The sequence below is a fragment of the Daktulosphaira vitifoliae genome, unplaced genomic scaffold, assembly GCF_025091365.1.
Source record: "Daktulosphaira vitifoliae isolate Bord-2020 unplaced genomic scaffold, ASM2509136v1 Scaffold_2, whole genome shotgun sequence".
NCBI lineage: Eukaryota > Metazoa > Arthropoda > Insecta > Hemiptera > Phylloxeridae > Daktulosphaira > Daktulosphaira vitifoliae.
In genome coordinates this window covers 36502045-36524201 of record NW_026099573.1, presented here as the reverse complement: position 1 = coordinate 36524201, position 22157 = coordinate 36502045, and the positions used below count along the sequence as shown (strand labels likewise).

At 23.7% G+C, this 22157-nt stretch overlaps 1 protein-coding gene across 3 annotated transcripts; it reads right to left on the bottom strand.

Annotated features, from left to right (window-relative positions):
• Positions 1 to 1224: 1224 nt before the first annotated feature.
• Positions 1225 to 13890, bottom strand: LOC126899286 (uncharacterized). Of its 3 annotated transcripts, XM_050674032.1 has the most exons (15): positions 13802 to 13886; positions 13681 to 13735; positions 13569 to 13583; positions 11407 to 11418; positions 9616 to 9747; positions 8985 to 9143; positions 6619 to 6642; positions 6520 to 6552; positions 4655 to 4687; positions 4548 to 4580; positions 3861 to 3875; positions 3760 to 3780; positions 3656 to 3673; positions 3147 to 3293; positions 1225 to 1442 (listed from the first exon to the last, which is right to left on the bottom strand). In XM_050674032.1, exons 1-14 carry the CDS (start codon positions 13802 to 13804, stop codon positions 3148 to 3150), a joined length of 699 nt encoding a protein of 232 aa, XP_050529989.1. In that variant the 5' UTR covers positions 13805 to 13886; the 3' UTR covers positions 1225 to 1442; position 3147. The 3 variants fall into 3 exon arrangements, with proteins under 3 accessions (XP_050529989.1, XP_050529990.1, XP_050529992.1); XM_050674033.1 differs by lacking the exon at positions 11407 to 11418; XM_050674035.1 differs by lacking the exons at positions 4548 to 4580; positions 4655 to 4687 and having other exon boundaries at positions 13802 to 13890.
• Between the last annotated feature and the right edge of the window lie 8267 nt (positions 13891 to 22157).

Genomic DNA, 22157 nt, shown 5'->3' with positions numbered 1-22157 from the left:
ACACCCTTACCGGACTTTTTTTATTTAAGCGTTAGTTATGATTTCTCCATTTTTAATGCAAGCTGTCTGTTTCTTGTAAAGACTGTGGAAGATTCTTAGGTGTTGTTCAACGCCTATTTCTCGTAGTGTGAGCAGAATTTTGTTAAATTTACTTTGTTGAAGGATCTTTTCAGGTCTATGAAGGCCAACTATGTAACATCAATTCTATCGATCAGTTTTTCAATTAGCACTCACAGTCCTAAAATTGCTTCTTGTGTACTTTTTTGTCTTCTAAACCCGTTTTGGTCATTGTTTAAGTACTGCTCCACTTTTCCTTCTATTCTTCGATTTATTATTTTTATTAGGATATTTGATACGTGTATCAGTAGACGCAGTATTCTAAACTGTTCATAAAAATTTGCTCCACTTTTCTTTGGTATAGTTACAATTATGCTTTTACAATAATCATCTGGCACATTTCCTTTTTCGTATATATATCTCGAGTTAGATGGTATGTCACCAACCATGCCATGTCACCACTTTGCCGCGAACCCTCTGTGCTAGGTTTTTAATAATTATTGTCTTTTTAGACTACGTAAAAAACATATTTTTTTAGTAGTGATAAATAATAAAGATTATACTTTAAACATAGCTTAAAAAGGAAATAATTATAAAATAAAATAAATTTCAACAAACTCATAATTGTATCAAAAGTTATAGCGTAGTCAGTTAGATCTGGACACTTTGTATATATATTTACTATACTTATTTATTTAACAGTTACTAATTTATTTTTATTTAATGTTTGTTTTTTTTAAGGGATCCAATAACATAAATTAATTATATTTTTTATATAATTTTTCTATGTATATCTTTTTTATATATTTTATATCCCACGGATTGGTAAATCATAGTCTACTTTAGCCGCACACCACGTTATCAACTTATACAGAAGTGTGTTGAGATCTGAATCATAAGTGCATGGTGGCTTAGTGGTAAGATTTGTCTCTACGACGCTTTGAGTCGCGCATTCTAGTCCCTTGTTATTTTTTTACACGAATTTTGGTATCTTTCTATGACCGACCTCTAATCCTTAGCGGACGTGTAAACTATATTAATAGTTTATCAATACTTTCCTTCATATATTATCAATCGTTATTGAAGTTAGCAAAACATTATTTTCTGCTTTTATGCAGAGATATGGGACATGAGATATAATATTTTTATAAAAAAAATTTACACATGTGAAAGTATGGTAGTTTTATTATTTTGGTACATTAAACTAAAACATAAAAAACAATGAACCGATTAGAAGCATTTTAATAAAAATACACTCGTTTTATGAAACACTAATAATGATTATAACAACTAATTAATTTTGAATCATTCAATGAAAATAAAACTGTTTTTGATAATGTTATTTAATATTGATTTTCAATTCCATTGCATTTAGACCCGGATTGCTGTAAAAAAATAAAAATCAGTATACATTTTAAGTTATTGAATGAATAATGAACGAATTAATAGTAGAATTATTTGTTAAATTATTTTTTTAATAATACTACTAGACCTGTTTAGTAAATGTTCCTGATAAGTTTGGGTTTGGACTAATAACCAGTTACTAAATGAAAATAGATGACGAACGAGTATTTTTACTAAGTGTCTTATTTAATTTTAACATAAGGAAATATAATTGTTAGAAGATCAGTAGCCCCAGAACCGCGGGGGCATAGAAAACTGTTGTACTCAAATCAAACTACAGGAAGGGATAAATATTATTTTACCTCCCTTCCCCATTTATATCTGACAAAAAATTATTATTAAAAAAAAATTATAATTATTATTAATTACTATTATTGTGAAAGTTTTGGGTTTTTTATCTCCCTAGCTCCCCCTTCAGGCTACACTACTGGCAGTTTATAGATGATAACAATGTAACAAAATCAATAAGCGACGAAATTAAAATATTGACATTTTTTTTCAATTGAATCATAAGAGCTGATCACTTATCAGTCAATCAAAAAATCGTTACATTTGGAATAATTTAGCTAATAGTCAACAGTAATAGTGAAATTGTAAAAATAATTTGTACTAAATTATCCACTAAAGTTAACGCTACACGAGTATCCACTAGATATTGTCAAGAATTCTAGCTTAACTAGCAGTTAATTAAATTTTAGCGTGATATTGTAATAACAGCCCTAAGTCTCTTTAATGAGCCATTATTATAGCTACTATAATAATAGAAATATTTGCCGTGTCAAAAAAATGAATAAAAAATAATACATTTTATGATAAAAAAAATTGGCTAACAATACGGTTTACATTTATCTTTGTCGGTCTTTACACATATAAGACAAGTTATAATGACAAATTTTTTTTCTTTCAAAAATCGTATGGTAATAAAAATTTCATTTTCATTTAATTATTTTTAAAAACGTTATAATAAAAAAACTAAAAGTCAAAATTTATCGATTTCAATGTTTGTAATTTGTTGGAAAATCTTCTCCCAAAAATTTTTTTCATCAAAATAAAATATTCAGAATAACTTTTTTAACTTTTGAGGTAGTGTTTACAAATAGGTATAATTTTAGATCTATGATGTATTAATCAATAACTTTGGTTCATTAGGAGTTGAATATTTAGATGGACAGACCCAAAAAAAAAATATATATATATATATATATACAAATAAACACAACACGGTAAAAATTAATATGAGCTAAAAAAAAGTTTAAAAATATAAACATTTATAAAAATATTTGAATTTAGATAATAGTGTTAAGAACCGAGGTAAAATAGCATAAAAAATACCGGATAGTATTGTATATAATGTATAGAGTATAAAGACGTCTGACTACAGTCGGACAACAGTAATAGACTTCCACCATTAGGTCCCACATAGGCAGTCATAGTTTGGTCTTGTCCTTGTGAACACTTATAGTATCCCAGATCTTAATTTTATGTCGTATTTCTCAGTCCATATTATTCTATTATGTGTACTATTATAAATTGTTTAATTTTGTTTTTAAATGAAGTGATTAAATTCTATATCAGTAACTTAGGCAATCGTGTTTTTCATTATTTGTTACACCTTCCCACGTCTAGCTCACATAACAACAGTTAAATAAAAAACATAGTATGTAGAATATTATAAAATTACAAACCTTAACTATCAGATTCATCGACAACACATTCTAGACAACCAATTTTATCGTCTGTCATTCTAGCAACACAAGTATTACAATAAAAATGATTTCCACAACTATATTCTTTTCCAGACAAATTTTTGCATCCATCGCACAAGTGACCACCTACAATGCATTTTTGTTTATTTAAGTAAAATTAACTACGGTCTAATGATTATTGAGATATAATGAAAGAATTTTGTTTAAAATTCAGATGTAGTAGCACTTGAAAAAGTATGATGAAGGACATTTTCAAAAAATTAAGTTTTCTAAACGCTATTGAAGTTTATTTTTTATTGAATTTCAGTCAAACTTCTTACTCCTCCAATAAAAAGTTACCCAACTTTATTAAATTAAATTGATATTTTGACATGATTGTAATTTAATCACGTTAATGCCCAGCCTTTATTATAAAATATTGAAATAATATAATTATAGTATATTAATTTATAAATATAAAAAATAATATTTTTAATTTAAATACTTACTACCGTTCTCTATAAAGTCTATATAAAAAAATAACAATAGATAAAATGGTTTTATTAGTATAATATAATAGTGTTTAATGAATATATTTATTTTAAATTCTTACCTATTATGTCTGGATGTACGCCTAAATAATACAAATGTAAAATTAAGTACATATTTCAAGAGAAAAGTCATTTACAATGGTATATGGATGAAAAAATTTACCTGTCGTGTCAAGTACTATAAAAATAAAAAACCTCAGATAAATAAAAAATAATTTTATGAGAAAATAAAGTGAATATCTCTAATTGTGATTATTATATTATGTTATATTATAAATAAAAAATACCAAATAACATGTTTTGTGATACATTCTCAAATTTGATACTAACTGTAGTTTATATAAAGAATCATATAAAATATTATATGAAAAATTAAAGCTAATACCTAATATTACAGATTAATTTAAAACCATTGTTTTCAACTACATAATAATAATAACGATTTAAGTTGTAAATATTGTTATTCGTATTTTATAATTAATTTATAAAAGGAATCGACAATAATGTAATTAATAATTGATAAAAAAATTTTACATTGTTTTTACTAAAAATAATTTATTTGTCAGGTCACTTTTAATTTGTTAATATAATAGAAATAAGCATAATATATTGTAATATAATAACATACTTTCAAAAGCTAAAAACTTTCGATTATGATAAGGTCTTTGCACACTTTACTCTGTTGTTTCTATCCATTTTATAATTGTATACAATGTTTACTGTATATATTTTTTCAAAGGAATACAATTATGCAAACCATTGAATTATATCGTGAGATATATGAGCATATTTATGTTAGGCATATACATTTATTTTATTTTAAAAGATTTTTTTATAAAATTTTACGTACGTGATGCTTCTAATGTCGCTTGCAATACTGATTCTATACAAAAGAATTGTCGATTTATATAAAATATATTATTTTTGAATTGATTTATATTAAATGTAAATTCTTACGATATTCAGCATCATAATCGTCATTATATTCAACTAATTGGTAAAACAAAATATTAATATACAGAGTAGTGTATTAAGCATACTACCTCTCATATTTTCGTTAAATGATTGATGTTGAATAAAAAAAATAATGAAAAAATAATGAAAAAGAAGCAATTGCTTTTGGGTCGTTATTAATAACATGATAAGAACCAATTGAATAATGTAATCTAGGTGGTTATATCAAATACATAATTACATTTGTATAGTAGCTATATGTCAAAAGTTATAACATTTTTAGAACATAAATTATCATGAATTTTATGCCAACTTTATACTTTGTAGTACAAACAGTCATATTGTTAACAATTTTTTAAGGCCTTTTCATTATTAATTTTATTTTTGTGATCAGGTTTGCATTAATTCACTAAAATGTAAAACTAAAGTAGACGGTAGTACAGTGGGGTCACAGTAAAGCATGGGCTCGAGATAGTTGGGACAAGTAGAAATGATATCAGACAGTGATTAAAATCACTATAATAAGAAACGCTTCGATGCAAATCTGTAGATAATGTTTATAAAAGCAAAAGGTTTGTTTTCATGATGAAAATGGCTATGATAGCCATTTTTGAGTATAATATTCATAAATATGCCTTTTTTGTGTTAAAATTTGTTCTTGTATTTTAATTTATTTTAATATACCTTATAAGGGGAGTACATTGATTTTCATGAATATTATATAAATCTAATTGACATAGTACATGAATTTAAACTTATTTAAATTTTTTTTTCTTTTAAATCGAAAAAAGTAACTTTAAAGTTTGAATTAGCTTAAATTGCCATTTTGATTCAAGACGAATGCGACAAATGAATGCCTAATAAAAAAATATGAGATATTTACCTTTTATTTTGTATATTTTTTTTGTAAATCTGATACTTTACCTGTCCACGGGGGGGATTCAAAATGAAAACTTTTCACAAGAAATTTACTTTTTTAACTTAACCTTTGAACATTTTCTGAAAATACTGATATATATATATATATATATCTTAAATTAAATTTTATGTAATTTACTTTAATATGAGAAAGAAAAATTGTAACTTTATTTTGTTTTTATGATAAAATTGGCTACCGTATTAAAAAAAATCCTGTTTTTTGTTATATTTCTCGGTTTTATATTTTTTTATATGTAAATTATAATTATATGTATTAATTAGTAATAATATCAAAACTTAGAAAAAGTCTAATTTCAGTTTTGAAAACAGTACAAAATGTTTAATTAGAAAAGAATATATTTGATTCCGATGAAAGATCCTTGTAAACCATTATATTTATTCATAATTAAAAGAAACATTTTTATAAAAAAAAGGATCAAACCCTTTAATTTGTATACATGTTTGCTATAAAGTGATCTAATATACTACATTATGATTTTTGATTATTTCTCCGTAAAAATTACAATATTAATTTATTAAATATTAATTTTATACTATATTTATTTGCTATAATTAATATTTATTCATATATTATACTTTTACATATAAAAATTATTATTTGGGCAATACTTAAGGAATGGGAGTTGATGCTGCTTTTGTAAACAGATTATCTACAGATTTTCATCAAAGCATTTCTTATTATAGTTATTTTAATCACTGCCTGATATTATTTCTACTTGTCCTAACTATCCCACGCCCATTCTGTGCTGGGACCCCACTGTGCTACAGTTTTATTTTCATGTATTATACTTTCCTTTTTTACTATTATTTACATATCAATACAATTTTGCAAACCATTCAATAATATCGTAAGAAATATGAGCATATATATATAACAGGCATATACGTTTATTTTATTTTAAAAGCTTTTTTCATAAAATTTTACATACGTGATGCTTCTAATGTCGCTTGTAATTGCGATTCTATATAAAATAATTGTAGATTTATATAAAATATATTATTTTTGAATTAAAAATGTAAATTCTTACGAAATTCAGCGTCATTATATCCACCTAATTAGAAAAAAAAATTAATAGTTAATAAATATACATTATAATATATAATAAATAAATATATTATATATAATAAATAAATATATTATATATAATAAATAAATAAAAGTTAATAAATTAACCTCTCATGTTTACGTTAAATGATTGATGTCAAATAAAAAAAAGAAATATAGTATTAGGAGAAAATTAAAAATATTGTTTTTTAAATAATGATTTTTTTTTATAAAAATATATGGATTAAAATTTATTTAATTTTTATTACTCATTGTTCATGTAAAAATGATAAGAAAAAATCATATTTAAGGGTAAAATTTAGTAAATACTTTTTCCTGTATTTTTAACTGTACATTTTTAATGGTTTTTAAAAAAAATTATATTAAATCTACTGCGTGATCGGTTTATCACAAACCACACGCTTACTCACAAAATAAATACAATATTGGAAAATCCATTTTTGATTTCTTTTATTTACTTAAAATTTTTTAATTTCAATTAATTACTTTTTAAAATCATTCCTTACATCATATAGGGATATTAACTTTATTCTTTAAATTGTAAACTTACATATTTATCTAGCTTATAAAATAGGAAATAATCTAGTTAAGAAAATGACCGATCGATAACAACAAGTATTTCAGAAGTTACTAATAACTTAAATTGATGACTGGTGGTGAGAAGTGTGTATTACTATTCATTACCCGGTCATACTCTTCTTCTCTTCTAGGTATAAAAATGAGAATAACTTACAAAGTACTGATCCAAAAATTCTTATCAACCTGTCATGTTTTTAATTAGATTATTTCTTATTATATAAGCTACTTAAATAAGTATGTTACCATTAAAAAAAATAAAGTTGTTACCCCTTTTTAAGAGGCAATTCTAAAATGTAATTATTATTATATTTTGATAAATCAAAATTTATTAAATAAATGAAATAAATTAAAAATTAATTTTCCAATATTGTATTTATTTTGCAATTTAAAGAGTTTAATGATAAACCGATCACTGTGTATACATTTTTATAAAAAAAAATCATTATTTAACGACAAATTGGAGATTGTATGCTTCATAATTCATTTTTCATACAGAACGATCAAAATCTAGTAGTACACTTATTTTCTCAAAAACATTTGAAAATTAAAATTTTTTTTAATAGCAGATAAATTATTTAGTTAATAAAAATCTAAAATGATATGTAGTTAGTTAATTTGTTTTTCATCCATTCAGGATCATCAAATCTTAAGTCTAATTTTTCAACATGGGAACCCCTATTTTTAATTTAGTAATATGTTAGAAGAATAAAATATAAACAATTTTGTTCTTATAATTTTTTTTTCCGGTCAATTGTTCATTTGATATAATATATATTATGTTATATTATATATTACATATTATGTTAAAGAACAATGATTTTAATTTAAAATTTTGTTATTATACTGTTTTAAATATAGTAGTCATCGTTTTTCTAAACAGTAATATAAACAAATTTTTACTGACTAATACTTGATAATAGAGCAGATTATTAAGAAAGCAAAAGTTTTCTTGTGTCGTAATATACTCGTAACTATCACAATATAAAATAACAGTAGGCTACTCCGTTTGTATCCACAATAATGGTCTTTTATTTAACCTTTTCATACAAGATAATCAACATTTCTACTAATATATTATATTCAATTTCTTAGAATAACATAATTCTTTTTAATCAAAAATTTAAATAACTAACTTGGAGAAATATTTAACATATGCGTATTCTCAGCTTCGCATCGAAATTTTATTTTTAATTTTCTAACAGATGGCTGTATAAGTTATTATATTGACACAAACCTCATTATCTATGTTGAGTCAAAAACTTTAGATTTGGTAATGTTAAAATGTTCACTAACATGATAACTATGTCATATTAATATTATTATATCGTAAATCAATATAATATATAAATTGATAAAGTTAATAATGTACCTAATATTAAGATAAGAAATGTTGCTCAATTTATTTCTTACACATTATCAAGGCTTGTTCTGATAGTCGTGATAAGGTATGCATTAATTTACAAAAATGTAAAATTAAAAGATTTAATTATAAAGAGACTGAATTTGTATGTAATACTAAATGTGCCACTATAGTGTCTGTATTCACATAAATTTTACTATGATTATTATAGCCGTTTTCACAGAAAACAATAATTTTATGATCAAAACTGCAATAGACTAATAGATTATTATTGTGTGTGACACATACAATTTTTGTAATTAGTAAGCAAGTTGACGTAGTTTGATTAAAATTATTTTGTGTTATTTTCAAGTAACTAATTTTAGTTACATAGTTAGAAATATTATTACCTGTAGTAGGAAGATTGGAATTCGTTGGCATAGTTGTTCTAGTATTTAATGGAACTTCATCATCATCTTCGTCGCTTACATGATTATTTGCAGGTGGCACAGAACGTCTTGGTTGTTCCACAGGATAGGGTCTTGAAGGAGGTTTTGTTTCCTTTAATTCTACAAAATATAATTATTGGATTTTTGATCTTTTCATTTAATTATAGTAAAATAATTTCTTATATTAGTTTTGATGCGATACTGAAAAGATAATCATTTTATAACTCAATTATAATTAATCAATAAAAAGAAATAACTCAAATTATGTACAGTTAACAAATCAAACTCAAATTAAGAGAAAATCTTCTTATTTTTTTTTGTAAATGAAAATATATCAAAAAATTTAATTATTGAATTGGCCGCTATGAGCATTTTTATTTCTGTTGATAAATAATTGATTCAACCGACTGGTGACATAAAAAATAAGTTAATTTCATAGATATTATAAAATCAAACTATTAATTTTTTATTTTGATAAATATTATACAACTTAAATTTTTAAACAATCAATTTTATTTAGTTAACTTAATTTTAAAATGATAAATAAATCATTATACACTAAAAATTAAACTTATCTGAGAAAAAAACCTACTTGATAATGGATTTTTACATTTTTGACAATCTGCTTTATGGGTAATCGATTCTTCGATACAACTTCTACAAAAACTTTCATTACAGCAACTCAGAACTTTATCTTGAACTTCTGACATACAACAAGCACAATCTAAAAATAAGATTTAACATAAATTGAATATAATATAATAATTTATTACCTTTTAAAATAAAAAAATAATAATGTGATATGTAAAGGAACATATATTCTAAAAATAATTAAAAACTATCCATCTTAACAATTATCAAATCACTTATTACGAACAATTACTATGAAAATTTTTTTAAATAATTCTAAAATTGAAAACATAACGTTTATTATTTAAAAATTTTAATTCAATTTATAACTGAATTAAAATTTTAATTTTCTTGATTATTAAATTCTATTTCATTTAAACAATTATAAAAATCAGGGCTAGAAACCAAAATTACTTCAGTTTCTCTAATATTTTTACCATACCTAGTAAGTTAATATATCAATATCGAATTTTTTTCAAAAATTTGTTAAGTTAATAATTGTAGAAACTAAAAATATTATGGAATCGATTTTAAAATGTTAACTAAACTAAAAATTTGATCACATAAATTTAAAAAACTGAAATTAGCTGATATGTTTTTTCAGCTTTTTAACTTTTTTAAGGTTAATTTTAAGTTTAATAAAGGTTTCAAAGAAAAACTCAAAAATTTTTTATTGAGTTCTTTAATTATTTTTTCAACATGTACTAAAAAATATTTCATATAGATGAACTAATTTAATAGATAAGAAAAATTACTAAATATCAAAATTATTTCGGTTCCTAACTTTGATTAATATACACAAATATTAAAATAATAAATGACTTTACAGGACTAAACCAATTTTAGGATCTCAAAGTTTTTAGGCAGCTTTGATATTGATACGATACTGTGTTTCCCTCTACTGCACATCATGTTATCAAGTTATATAAAAGTGTATCTTATGACCTGAATCAAAAGTACACAGTAGTCTTGTGTTAAGTTTTGTCTCTATGACGCCTTATGTCGTGGGTACTAATCCGTACCCACGACTATGCCATGCCTCTTTTTTTACATAATTTCCGAAAAATTTTTGATGACCAGCCATCAATTCCCGATGGCCGAGTCAATATTTTATCAAATATAAAAAATATATAATTAGCAAAAATAAGCACTTATTACATTATAACGATATAGATTAACATATACCGTATTTAAGAACTGAGGATTCCCTTCAATGTTCAGGACTTAGGCGAAAATAAAAAAAAGTCTCAATATTTATTGTTTTAGAAATTAAAATTATTGTAGCATTAACCTTTTTTCTATGCAACCAATAGTACTATAGTAGATTTTTATATAGATATTTGTCTAAAAAATCAATTAAGGTCCCTTTCGATCATTTTTTTCTTACTTTCTCGTAACATTTATTCTTATTAATTCTTATTAATTACACATTACATTCTCACGTCACTTTAAATATTTCTTTAAGAGTTACGACTATCAAGTCATATAGATTCTTTTATAAATAATTATGAACTTTTATTTTAATTGATAATAGTAATCACTGAGCCAAAACTAAACAACTTTTTCTATTCAAATTTCAGCCCCTCAAAATTTATATTTTTAACTATCGTAATTAATAACTAAAAATTAATTTTAAATACTTGGCAATCTCATCATAATTATTTTTATGATAGACAGAAATTTTTAAATTGTATAGAAGTAATAAATTATTTTTATTATTAAATTATTATTTAAATTAAATTATTGAACTTACCTTCTTTAGATTCTATGTAGATAATTCATTAATAAATTAAAAAAAGATTAGTAATTTATAAAACAAAATAAAATCGAAGTACAACCGATACACGGGAGTACCTCGAAACATATTTGTGTTTTGGTTGTCAATAGCTATTAACTTGCAAGGGAAATAGATCTTTAAGAGCAAAAATGTTTACTAGGTAAAAATAAATATTTTTCATTTGGAGAGGGTAGTGAATAATTGTATTATTTATATCTCCCCAGAACAAAACTTAATCATTTGCTGAGCACAAGATATGCTCAATAATTAAAGTCACCTCTCCCTTTTTACTTATAACTAAGTTTTCAGTTTTATTATAGAAGAGACTGGGGCACATTTGAATGTGGCATAGATTTGAATTGATTATATAAAACTAGTTAGGGTAATAAATTAAGTTCATGTAAAATAAAGATGATTGGTCATGTTATACCCATTATTTAATATGTTTATTATACATGAACTTAATTTATTATCACAACTAGTTTTATTTAATTAACTTAAATATACCCCACATTAAAATGTACCCCAGTCTCACTTATTCAGAGTGTTCGATTTATAAAAACTTGGTTATTTACAAAATAGAAATTTTAGGAATTTTTTTTTTTTGTTAAATTTTGTTACAAATATTTCTCGATTGCATCAGTCTTTAATTTAATAATTTCCAAAGTACTGGCTCAAAAGTTATTGTCAACAAGTCATCTTCCTTATTAGATTTTTTTTATTTTATAAGCTAAATAAATATATATATATATATATATATATATATAAAATTTCGTTAAAAAAAATTAAGTTTATACTCTTATAAGGGATAAGGAATAGACCTATAAAATATTCAATCACTACAAATTCAAAAAATAAATGCTACATAAATAATTAAAAAAAATTCTCTTAATTATTATTATTTTAGAAGAAATCTAGTGATAAATAAAAATCAATCATGCTATATAAAAAATCTAAATAATGAAATATATATATATATATAACTAAAAAAAAAAATCAATAAATATTTTTTTCAATATTTTATTTTTCAAGTAGTGAAATTATTTATGATAATTTGATCACTCTGTACATATTTAACTAACTTAAACGTTAAAAATGGTCGAAATAAGACAATTTTTGGTCGAGAACAACTTTTAAACCACTTCTTCTGGAGTTATGCATATTGTTTTTACTAGTCCAGACTTGTAACGCGGCAAAGAAATATACAAAGATAAAATTAACTAACTCTACTTCATCTCCAGTCTATATTTCAAAGTGATAATAACTGATAAATCAAATAATATTTATAATTAAAATAGACAAAAAAAAAAAAAATTTTCAGAATTATTTTAATCTTTTAAATTATTGAGTAGATTATGAAAAACTATAAAAAAAGAAACCCTAAAAACTAAAATAAATTTTGCGCAAAAAATTTTATTGAAGAATTCTGATTTATTATGAATATATAAAAAAAATAGTTGGATTATTTATATACATGTTGTAACAACCAGTCAAAACAAAAGTTCTTTGCTTAAAATTTGTACATAAGTAATGAAACATTATTATATTTCAATATTTCTACTTATTCGATGATAAAATAATAATTTTACGCTTCGATTTTCTTATAAAAAATAAGGTAACAAAAATTAAATAAATGTTTTTATTTAATACTAAATTTACTAATTTTAGCAATCCTGTCAAAATCCGGTTTCCTAATCTAAAGTTATTTGTCTAATAGTTGAGCTATAATAATTTTTAATATAAATCAAAATGATATCTTGAGAATAAAATATGATTAAATTAATTACTTTACTAATTAAATTGAATGAATTAGTTATTTAAAATCTAAACATATTTCTTTAGTTTTGATAACTAAATGTCATTAGTTTTTATAATTATTTGTGATATAAAATCTGCAAACTAAGTAATAAGACTAATAACTGTCTTTTGATAATTTAGCGATCAATCAATAAATAAAATGAGATCTATATTTTTGTTTAAATTTTATCGGTTGTTATAAATGACATTCTCTTGTTAAAATATCATTCGCTAAATTATCAGACTCATTACTTAATTTTCACATCTAGTAAAAATGTCTATAAAAACTGTTACAATAATATAAATGATCAATAACATTTTATTATTTTTTTTGTATTTACCTTGTGCGGCAAGTCCTATAAAGATATATAAACAAAAAAGAAATTATAACATAACTAATCATAAAGGAAATATTATTTTGTTTTAATAATTAATAATAAGAGAGAATAATACCATAAGGAAGAATGCAGCAAAAAATAAATAAGGCCAAAGATAAAACTGTAGGATTCTGAAAAAATAAGGTTTAATTAAAAATATTATAATTTATATATAATGTTTTTTGTATTCTACGAACCATAATGTTTCAGATTTTCATCAACTTAGTTGAAAAATATCTTTCAAGAACAAACCTTAAACTCAAAACTAAGTAGAGTGATTCATTTATATAAATACATGTTATATCCCCCATTTTCATCAGAATTGAAAAAATATTGATTTTTACTATACATCATAGGTAGAGAGGTAAATAAATAGTTCTTAAATTATATGCGTATTAACGTGGAATTGCGTAAATAACAATTCCTATGAGATATTTTAAAAATATGATTTTTTTTCTGTACTTATAAATTAAATTAATTTTTTATATTGTGTATGCCTATTTTATAATTGAATAAAATGTGATATTTGATATGAGTATTATTAAGACAGAATTACATTTAATACAAATTACATCTAATTAACGGTACATTTTTTCCGGATCTATTTCATTTGTTTACAATTTAAATACAATCTATTACTCGATTAAATGTCATTCCACAATGTAAAATAAAAAATATTATTTTAAAAACTGTACTATTTTATTTAATCGCAGCATACTAATTAAGCAGTATAAAATTATTCCGTATTTTATAATTAATTTTTTTTTTGCATTTTTAAAACCTTGAAAATAATTTAGTTTTAGAAAATAATTATGATTAAAATTATATTTAATTCAACGATTTTTCCTCTCACAAAAAACATCTTAATTCTCAATAAAGTTCGATAATAATTATTAGTGATTATTATCAAAAGTAAAATACTTAAAACGAATATTGGTTTCTTCTGAATTATTATTAAAATATGTATTTATTACACATTAAATTTGAAGAAAATTAAAAAGATATAATTTATTTACAATATTTACAATAAAACAGAATTTTTTTTTTATTCTACTATATTAAACTTTATCTTTTTTTGAATTAAATACATTGTATGAAACCTACCAAAATTATAAATTAAAATATTTTTTCAAACTCTGATAATATTATCTGAGATCAAAATTTCTTTTCATTAAAATCCAAAGTGTTACATTAAAAATTAGTATATCTGTATTTGTTTTATGATGATTATCATAGAATACTAGTTACCATAATATAGTAATTAGTATGCTACCTATAGTTAGTTAATATACACATTTAAATATTTTATTTATAAAAAACCTAGTGCATAAATAATAGGAAGATCATGGAAACATAATGTGATATTACGAAATTAGGAAATTATTAGAAATACTTGATCACTCACAGAAAATTCTAAATTAAATCTAAAAAGAATTTTTTTTTTAAAGTCCGTAATCAACTTTGTCTCGTAACAAAGCTTTCGGGTTGATTTATGCATCTAATTGCCATTAATTTGATTTTATTTAATATGAGAATTATATGAAAATCTTGAATATTTCGTAATAACCTTTGACCAAACTTGTGATGACCAGATCGGTTATCCTTTTTTAATGGTAAATTGGTCATCTCTAGAATTTTTTAGATGACGGGGTTTAGTAGGGGCAGTTCTAGAAGTTTTTTAAGAGGGTTATAAAAAGATTTTAGACTTAAAAATTAATTTTTTCTTTTTTTATCTATGTAAAGAGTTTTTTTTAAAAAAGACTATAATAGTTCAGGGAGAGGTGCCAGCCTCTTGTAATCTTTCCTGAAATATTTTAAAATACCTACAAATTTAATTTATTTGGCAAAATAAAAAATAAAATTCCTTTTTTTTTTTTGTAATTATTTTAACATGTATTTTCTAATTTCTTAGAAATATATACCTTAAAAGAGCTGATAGGAAAAATCTAATGCCAAATTCGGAATCTACTTCAAAATTACTTTCAGAATCAGATTGCCGGTACCAAATTTTGTGCATGCCAAAGTTATTTTAGTGGCACATTCATTTTATATATCTTTTTTGACATAATAAGTGTCAGGCATTGACTACAGAATAGATTTCGATTTATTTTTTCATAAATAAAAGTCAAAAAAATAAAATTTTAACGGAAATTTCATAAATATAACTTTGACTTCCTTTATTACTTGTTATTGTCCTTATATTACTTGATGAAAAATGTTGTCCGGACGTTTCTATTTTTGAATCTTGAATTACTATTTAAGAGATTTAATTTGGTTTGGTTTAGAGAACAAGTTTCAGAAAATTATCAAAATCTGAATAAAAGTTTTGTACGTATTTCTTTGCGTTCAAACAGTAATTAAGTTTTTTTGTTTAGATTTGTATAAAAAATAAATGAATAATAAAAAATTAATTGTCTTGGACTGGGCGGTCTGTGTTATTATAGATCACCCAGCCGTACTCTTCCGTTGTGGTTATTTTCCATTTAAGAGAGTACATTCCGTACAAGAGAGTACAAAGTACACAGGGGCTTATTTAAGGAGGATAAGCGATAGAGGTGATTGCCATCCCCTGGATCAGTGCTATCAATATTTTTTAAAGCCGACATTTACGAAATATGGCTCTAAAGATCTTTTATTTAGTCATAATTTTGCTGTTTATCAAAAATGTTCTACAGCATACTTACCAAAGTAAAAAGAAATAAGTTCTAAATAGACCTCTGAAATTTCATCTAATACCGCGTGGCTGATGACGACCTGTTTCGATATTATTTGTAAATTTTATTTCCGACATCAATTTGACTACGTCTTAGCGACCCTTACTTGAGAAGAATCTGAACAATTTACTATTACCCGCCTAACTGTATATCCTATTAAAATGTTGAATTATTAATGTAATCGTTATCCTTGTGTAAATGTGTTGTATATTTTTGTAATACTCTCAAAGTACATTGTATTGGCTTAATTGTATTGATATGACAAACGTTTAAAGGATACAAGTTCCTTCAAAAATTATAAACATTATGATCATTGAAAACAAAAATACATTAATATGTCTTTCAAGTCTCCATATAACCTTGGTTAACGATTGGATTTTCAAAAAATGTATGTCGTCGGTAAGGGGAATGATTGAAGTATTATTACCAATCAATTAAAATTTCACAATAATCCAGCCAGTTTTTAAAAAAATATTTAGTGTAATTATGATTAAATTGATATTTTAAATTAATTTTAAATAGAAACTCTTTGTGATTTTTTAACATATCGTAGAGCAAATTAATTCCAATAGTAGTGAAGTATTTAAATGAATACAAAACATTAAAAAAAAATGAGATAAAATAAAATAAAATTTGTACTAGGCCTTGCAATTGTTTTGCCGGCATTAAAACTAATATCTTTTCAGCACTTATTGAAGATAAAATATATATATAAAAATTTCCACATGTAAAAATATTTACAAAAAATTCCATTTGTTGAAATCGGTTATTGAAAACCACCAGTATGAAATTTTTATTTTTATAATTTTAAGCAATTGCTTTCCTTTGTAATTTTGTTGGTTATCGAATCAATAAATTAAGTACATTGAGGGATGGCTTATTAAACAATAAAAGTTAATACTATGATTTAATCTTTTAAACATATTCAAAAATATCTTCACCCTGCATAACTTGAAGTTAATGCTTATGAAATGTACTGTATGCACTTAGTAAGTACAGAAAGTAACTAAGTACTACTGAATTAATAAAAAAATATATTTTATTAATTAATGAAAATGATAAGGTATAATATTTCTAAAAATATTTATTATCTAATTCATATATCATATAAATTAAAAAATAAAGTTTCGAGTTTTAAAACTAAACTCCTTCATATAATCGAAAATCAAAATAAGAATAAATAACCTATATTTATCATCTCTAAATAAAAAAATTATTATTTATTACGTTTTGTATTTCTGTTTAATAGTTTGTTACAGATTTTGTATCGAAATCGAATTATTTGATAAACTTTATTATTCGATATCATTAATAAACAAATTAATACACTTAAATAAATTACTTAACATTCAAATAACTATATTGAAACTTTTTGAAGGTTACTAGGAATTTTTAAAATTAAAATTAAAATAAAAAGATTCTTATTCTTTAAGAAGTTTTAAATATTTCTATTAATGAATTTAAAAAAATTACTATTTCTTATGTGGGTTCCCACAAAAATAAATATTTATTTAATTTAGTTACTTATTATTATATAATAATAATACCCTTCCCGGAGTATAAATAGCCAAGAAACCTTCTCCTTTGGGGGAGGCCGCTATGGCCCTTAATGGACTGATAAAGCGATAAAAAAAATAGTATATATATATACTAAGTAATACTTTAGACTTGTGATTTTTTGTTAGTTTATAAATATAATATACAAATGTATAATTATATAATTTTTTTCAATCGTTAGGTTGGTTAGTACCAATTGGATTGATATATCCTGGGGAAATTTAAGTGCAGGGTTTTCCGTTTCCTTCTGCACAAGGAACATGGCGCTTTTTCGCTACTGTAGAAGCGCATGCATGATCACCCATCCGTTCACCTATGGCGGTAGGCACGGCTTAACAATAAAGTTTGTCAACAACTAGAGTGACCACCGCGTCACAACACGTCCCTAATTATAAAATATCATCATAAAATATTATGATTCGTATATAATTTATCAAATGATTAATATTAATATAGAACTACAAAAAGAAACTTTTTTAAAAAGTCCTACCCTAGTCATATTGAATAGAATGGTTTACCATGGTATAAAAATATTTTAAAATAAAATAATTTCAATAGACTTTTCTAGGTGATCGTATTTTAAGATATGTCTTTAAAACTTATTTAAAGAACTATTTACAATATTTTTATTTATTTTTAAAAATATCTCAACCATTTTCGATTGAAAAAATATGCATATAACTTCTGCAAAGAATATAGTAGTTCTAAATTATTTACATATAAAATAGTGAATATATAAAAATTATATACAACATTAAATGTAAAAGTAACAGGTGGTCCATGATTTTTCATAAAATCAAATAACTTTTGATCCAGAGTTTTTTTATATTATTCCATAAAAACTCTTATCTCTGACTAGATCGATTATGTTGGTATATGCGTCAAAATAATCCGATTTAAATAAAATTAAACCAGTCAGTTTTTTTCTGCGTTTGAAACCTGATATTACTTTCTTTTAAAAACACTGATTCTAAATAAAATAAATAGAAAAAAATATATTTTTTTTATTATATATGGTATTGAAATCCAAAAAAAGTATAGAAAAGGTATGAAAGTGACCATCCATACATATTACAAAATTATTTTCAACTTAGTTTTTGAAAGTTTTCTAATTTTCTAACAGCTTTTAATCTATATAATATTAAAGTTTTTAGCTTCGATGCGAAGCTGAGAAAATATTAGTTTTACTATGGTGTGCTTTTTTTTTTTTTGTGACCGTTGCCACTTTTTCTCAGCTCTCACTGGACCGATTTCTTTCAACAATACGTCAAAAGATCACAAATGGTATCTAGTTGAAGACATTTCCTTTAAAAATTGAAAAATTTTCCGTCGTTCCTCGCAAATGGGGGAAATATCCAAAAAAATTACAAATTTCTTAAAACGGCAATACTTTTTCAAAAATGAATAAACCAATATCATTTTTTTTTATATTAAACCTTAGATATTTTCCATTCATTTGATATCATTTTTTTGAAAATCTAACACTTAACTTGCTCATTGGAGGGGATTTAAAATAGCAACTTTTTTACAAAAACTAACTTTTTCAACTTAACTTTTGAAAGTGTTCCGGAATACTGCGTCCTTTAAACATATATAAAATTAAAGCTTATTTTATGTACTATAATATATAAAAAAAAAATTTGTCCCGATACCTTATCTACTATGTGCAAATTGCTGTTGAAAAAAAAATATATAATATTTGCGATAAAAATCACCTTCTATAAGGATGTTTTTTGTACTTAAAACTGCCATAACTTTTTCAAATATTAACAAATCAAAATAATATTTCTTTATATTGAAACCTTAGGTAATTTCCTTTCATTTTATATCATTTTTTTTTGAAAATCTAACACTTATTCTGCTCACAAGGGAGATTTAAAATAGCAACTTTTTTACAAAAACTAACTTTTTTAACTTAACATTTGAAAATGTTTCGGAAATACTGCGTCCTATAAACATATGTCAAATTAATGCTTATGTCATGTACTATAAAATTAAAAAAAAAAATTTGTCCTGACGACCTATCTTCTATGCGCAAATGGCTACCGTATTCAAAAATATGAAATTTTTGTATTAAAATTCTAGGTTTTGTATTTTTTTTTTTTTTAATATCTTATAAGGCAATACACTGACTTTCATGAATATCTTATAATTTAATTGACATAGAATAAAGTTCATAAAACATAAGAAATTAAACTTAACAATTTAATCTTATTAATCTTAACAATTTCACTTTTTAACTATTTAATAATGTCAATTTCAAACTTGCAAGTTGAACTGTAAGTTATGGTAACAAATTAATTTTTTTTTTATTAAAACTTTCACTTTAAAAGACAAAAAAAAGTAGGTTCAACATGATTACTTTTAACATATTAAAAAACAAAATCAATAATAATTTGATAACAATTAATTTTAAAAATTATTTAATATATAATTAAGAGAATTACTAATCAGGGTATAATTAAGGAAATAGAAGTTGATGTTGCTTTTGTAATTATCCATCAATTTCTTAGAATTAAACACTATCTACAGAATTGCATCGAAGCGTTTTTATGATAGTGATTTTAATCACTGTTAGATTAAATCTATACTGGACCCAACTATGCAACGTCCCCACTATGCCTCGACCCTGCTGTGCTGGTTTTTTTTTTAAATACTCTTAGATTAAAAAAAAAGTCATGACTATATTTTTGTTGGAGTTATTTGACCTTTAAATAAAAAATTGTGAAATTTCTGTAAAAAACGGTAGCACAGTGGGGTCGCGGCATAGTGGAGACATTGCATAGTTGGGTCCAGTATAGATTTAATCTGACAGTGATTAAAATCACTATCATAAGAAACGCTCGATGCAAATCGAGTAGATAGTGTTTAATTCTAAGAAATTGGTGGATAATTACAAAAGCTNGATAGTGTTTAATTTTAAAAAATTGATGGATAATTGCAAAAGCAACATCAACTTCTATTAAAATAAAATACAAAACCCATAATTATCATACAAAAATAGTATATTTTTCAATATGGTAGCCATTTGCGTATAGAAGATAGATTGTCGGGACAAATTTTTTTTTTTCATTTTGTAGTACATAAAATAAGCGTCAATTTTATATATGTTTAAAGGACGTAGTATTTCCGGAACATTATCAAAAATTAAGTTGAAAAAGTTATTATTTGTAAAAAAGTTACTATTTTAAATCCTCCCAGTGAGCAGAATAAGTGTTAGATTTTCAAAAAAAATTATATCAAATGAAAGGGAAATATCTAAGGTTTCAATACAAAAAAATATTATTTTTATTTGTTCATTTTTGAAAAAGTTATGGCAGTTTTAAAGTTACTATTTTAAATCCTCCCAATGAATTTTTATCGCAAACATTACATTTTTTTTAAAATTTTCGACAGCCATTTGCACATAGAAGATAAGATGTCGGGACAAATTTTTTTTTTTCATTTGATAGTATATAACATAACCTTTGATTTGATATATGTTTAAAGGACGCAGTATTTCCGGAACATTTTCAAAAGTTCAGTTGAAAAAGATCTATGTTTTTTACAATATTTTAAGTTTTGAACGCCCCCTATATAAGGGGAAATTGTCCAATTTTAATAAAATGTATGTCAAATGAAAGATGTACTTATAATGTATTTAGAAAAATAAAATTGGTGCTGATATATACATTTTTCATAAAGTTATAGCATTTTTAAGTTGAAAATTTAAAATCGAAAATCGAAAATTTTAACACAAAAATAGTGTTTTTTTAACTACGGCAGCCGTTTAAATGTAGAAAAAAAAGTGTCGGGACAAATTTTTTTTTTTCATTTTGTAGTACATAAAATAAGCTTTAATTTGATATATGTTTAAAGGACGCAGTATTTCCGGAACATTTTCAAAAATTAAGTTGAAAAAGTTAATTTTTGTAAAAAAGTTACTATTTTAAATCTCCCCCAATGAGCTGGTTAAGTATTAGATTTTCAAAAAAATGATATCAAATGAAAGGGAAATATCTAAGGTTTTAGTATAAAAAAAAATTATGTTGATTTGTTGATTTTTCAAAAAGTTATGAAAGTTTTAAGAAAAAAAAGTGAAAAAAATTTCGAAAATTAGCGATTTTAAATTTGTAATTTTTTTGTATATTTCCCCCATTTGCGGGGAACGAGGGAAAATTTTTCAATTTTTAAAGGTAATGTCTTCAACTAGATACGATTTGTGATCTTTTGACGTATTTTTGAAAGAAATCGGTCCAGTGAGAGCTGAGAAAAAGTGGCAACAGACATAAAAAAAAAAAAA